Source organism: Magnolia sinica, chromosome 13, assembly GCF_029962835.1.
Source record: "Magnolia sinica isolate HGM2019 chromosome 13, MsV1, whole genome shotgun sequence".
NCBI lineage: Eukaryota > Viridiplantae > Streptophyta > Magnoliopsida > Magnoliales > Magnoliaceae > Magnolia > Magnolia sinica.
This window is the reverse complement of record NC_080585.1, coordinates 45,595,235-45,598,850: the sequence shown is the minus strand read 5'-3', so window position 1 is coordinate 45,598,850 and position 3,616 is coordinate 45,595,235. Positions and strand designations below refer to the sequence as shown.

Genomic DNA, 3,616 nt, shown 5'->3' with positions numbered 1-3,616 from the left:
ATTCCATTCAATAATGGGAACGAGGCCAACATTAACCAAAGAAAAAAGTACAAGGAATAATACTTAGAGAGCCTGAACACAGTGAAATGCCTTCAAACAGATAGTTAGAACCTCAGATCATAACCTTGAAACTTTTGTTCTGTGATTTGATCCAACCGTTCAATCATTCGAGTTGTAAGATAATTTCTTACAAAAAAAGTACAAGGAATAATACTTAGAGAGCCTGAACACAGTGAAATGCCTTCAAACATATACTTAGAACCTCAGATCATAACCTTGAAACTTTTGTTCTGTGATTTGATCCAACCGTTCAATCATTCGAGTTGTAAGATAATTTGATGAATCGCCGACCTCGCCTCGCCTAAAGAATAGTCTGTGCTCAAGCCCATCTAGGTGCTGAAGCCTATGCTGAAACTTTCCAACCTTATTCACCTCCAAATTGCTCAAATTTTCAAAGCTACACAACCTGAGTATATCGTGGATCACCCCATCTTTGTCCTCCTTGAGTGTGAAAGTGCATCCTAAAAACTCTGCTAACCTTTTCAACAAAACGATTGGCTCTTTCTTTAAATCTTCATATTTAAGAAACATAACCTTCTGAGGGCTTTCTAAGCTTGCCTTCCAATAACCCAACACGTGGTCCCAAAAGGGACCGAATGGCGAAATACCTGCACAAAACAAGTCAAGTGCCTTTTCGAGCGAAATCAGTGATTGAGTCTCAGTCTTCCGTTTGTTCATGAAATGCCAAAGAGAAATAAACACATCTTTAGGGTTTCTGCAAAGATAGACAACTTTGCAGTCAGAGTCTTTAATGGATTGTGGCAATGCAATGTAGGGTACATGAGTGCAGAAGAGAGCGGGGGAGCAAATGCTGTCAGGATCAGAATTTTGGTTGTTTGGGTAGTTGTCGACTTCGAAGAAAGGGACAAGTTTATGAGGATTGCTGGTGAGCAAGGGATGCTGAGGATATGGATAGTGAGTTCGGTTCACGATAGCAAATGCAAGTGCCTTGAGCCATGTAGTGCCTGATTTAGGTGTCGTCGCTAGTAGTATGTCAGTATCATGAGCTTTGAAGTGTCGTTGACGTTCGATCATTCCCAATAGAGCCATTTGAGAATACCAAACAGTTTGGTATTGATAGAGAGGACTGTATCGCCACCCGTCTTCTCTTGGGAGGGAAGAGACTAATTCCTGGCATTCATGGTTTAATCCTTCTTGTGTAAGAGGAGGGGAAGTTTGAGATGTGGCCATGTTGATCAAATGGTCTTGGGACTGCTCCTGATCAGCGTTGTTGATGGCAAATGGGATTAGAGAACACCCAAGTGAGATTGGAAGTATATATAAAGGTTTGATTAGGTGACCGGCTCTTCATATTTATTACTGTTACTCACAAGCCATGAGTTGTGGATGAAACCTTGCTTTCTATCTTGTATTTGCCTCGGTGGTGAAAAAGAGGCGCGCTTTGGTGGTAATACCAGTGCTAGCCTAAGCTTACGGATGTAGGGCGCGTATTGCGTCCTACCCCCGCCCGGACGGTAATCTGCCTGGGCATGGCTCTGTGGTGCCCACAGTGATGTAAGTGTTTTTATCCATGCCGTTAATCGTTTTTTCCAGATGATTTTAAGATATAAGCCAAAAAATAGATCAGTTCCAGAGCTTAAGTGGACCACAAAATGGGGATTGAACGTCCACCATTAAAAACTTCCTGTGAGCTAGATTAGTTTCGTATCAAGCTGATGTTAGTTTTTCCACTTCATCCACGTCCACATGACCTTATGAATAGGTTAGATGGTTTAAAAAAAGCATCACGATGGCCGTTAGAAAGGTTTCAACGGTGGGTGCCATTATCACTGCATCTTCCTTTGGTGTGGTCGGCTTAGGACACGCTTCATTTTTATAATGATTCCTTAAAATGATATGAAAAAAGCGATGAAATAAAACAATTAAATCAACGGTGGGCCCTACAGAGCCCTTCCCGGACGGATTACTGTCCGGGCGGGACGCAATCCGCGTCCTACGGATGTCCTGGAAAGATGTGGGCCTCGGTGATGTGATCGCGGAATCTAACCCGTCCATAAGATGTGTCACCTCAGATTACAATCAGAGGCCAAAGCTCGGAAGTGGATGGAAGCGGATTGCGTACTGCGTAAAACTCCCTGGGGTCCAACATGATTCATGTATTTTATCCACTATCTCCATCCATTTTAACAATAATTTTAGGACTTGAGACTAGAAACGAAGTATATCCAAAACTCAAGTGGACCACACCATAGAAAACAGTGTGAATTGAACATTGACCGTTGAAAAATCCTTGGGGGCCACAGAAGTTTTGGATCAATCTTCTATTTGTGTTTTCCTTTCATCTATGTCTGTGTGAACTTATGAACAGGTTGGATGAGAAAAAAAAATCACTGTGGGCCCTAGAAAGGTTTCAACAGTGGAAGCCATTATTCCAACTGTTTCCACTGGTATAGCCCACTTAATATTTGGGTATACCTAAATTTTGGTCTCAACCCTAAAATAATAGGAAAAAACATAAAGTAGCGTCGATAGACTAGATACATTCACGGTGGGCTCAGCAGAGTTTAATCGGCAAGATAAGATCATAATGAGTAACTCAGTACACAGTCCGATTTCGAAGTAAATAGCATCCTGACTCTGCCGTCCAGGTAGAGGATCCGTGGGATCTAGGATGTATGGGTTTTATCTATGCTGTTCATCTATTTTTTAGCTCATGTTAGGATATGAGCCCAAAAATAAGGCAAATTCAAATCTCAAGCAAACCACACAACAAAAAACAATGGTGGTTATGACATCCACTGTTGAAACCTTCGAAAGGCCCACCGTGATGTTTATCCAACCTATTTTTAAGGTCACATGGAGCTGAATGGAAGGAAAAAATAAATGTACATGGAGCTGAATGAAAGGGAAAAGTAAATGTCAGCTTGAACCAAAACTTCTGTGGCCTGATGAAGTTTTTAATGGAGTCTGTTCATTCCCACTGTGTGGTCCACTTGGGCATTGTATCGGCTTCATTTTTTGTCTCATGCCTAAAAAAATCTGAAAAAAAAAAGAAAAAGAAAACGAAAAAGAAATTTCCAACTGTACCTGCAGTATATGGCCCGCAACCTTTTTAAGCCCACTTGCTTTTTACCAGGAATAATCCCCAGCTGTACGGCCCATTCCTCAGGTCCAAAATGCCCCTGCTTTCCTTCCTGAGGCGGATCGCCTGGTGCTCGAAGACGAGCGCTTACGGTCGTCGAACTCCGAGTTGTATGAACAGTTCAAAAGATATCAAAGTTACATGGGCCCCACAGTTTTGTATTTATTATATCGACAACGTTCATCCATATTTCGAGATCTTTTGGGAGCATTATCAAAAATAAATAAATCATATCCAAGGATCAACTGGAACACACCACAACAAGCAGCGGGAAAATTGATTTTCACCGTTAAAACTTTTGTAGGGCCCACCATAACATTCATTTTCTATCCAATCTATTCATGAGGTCACAAAGACTTGGATGAAGAGAAAAAACAAATTTCATAATGATCCAAAACTTCTGTAATCCCTAAAAAAGTTTCAATGGTATACGTTCAATTCCCCACAGCCTTT

General features: G+C 41.4%; 1 protein-coding gene across 1 annotated transcript; it reads right to left on the bottom strand.

The window, feature by feature from the left end:
- Window positions 1–228: 228 nt before the first annotated feature.
- Window positions 229–1,288, bottom strand: LOC131224361 (cytosolic sulfotransferase 12-like). Its single transcript, XM_058219867.1, has one exon. The coding sequence runs from the start codon at window positions 1,249–1,251 to the stop codon at window positions 256–258; it is 996 nt and encodes a 331-aa protein (XP_058075850.1). The 5' UTR covers window positions 1,252–1,288; the 3' UTR covers window positions 229–255.
- Between the last annotated feature and the right edge of the window lie 2,328 nt (window positions 1,289–3,616).

Bases quoted from the DNA above. Each gene is read 5' to 3' on its own strand.
- LOC131224361 (XM_058219867.1), bottom strand. From the start codon at position 1,251: ATGGCCACATCTCAAACTTCCCCTCCTCTTACACAAGAAGGATTAAAC.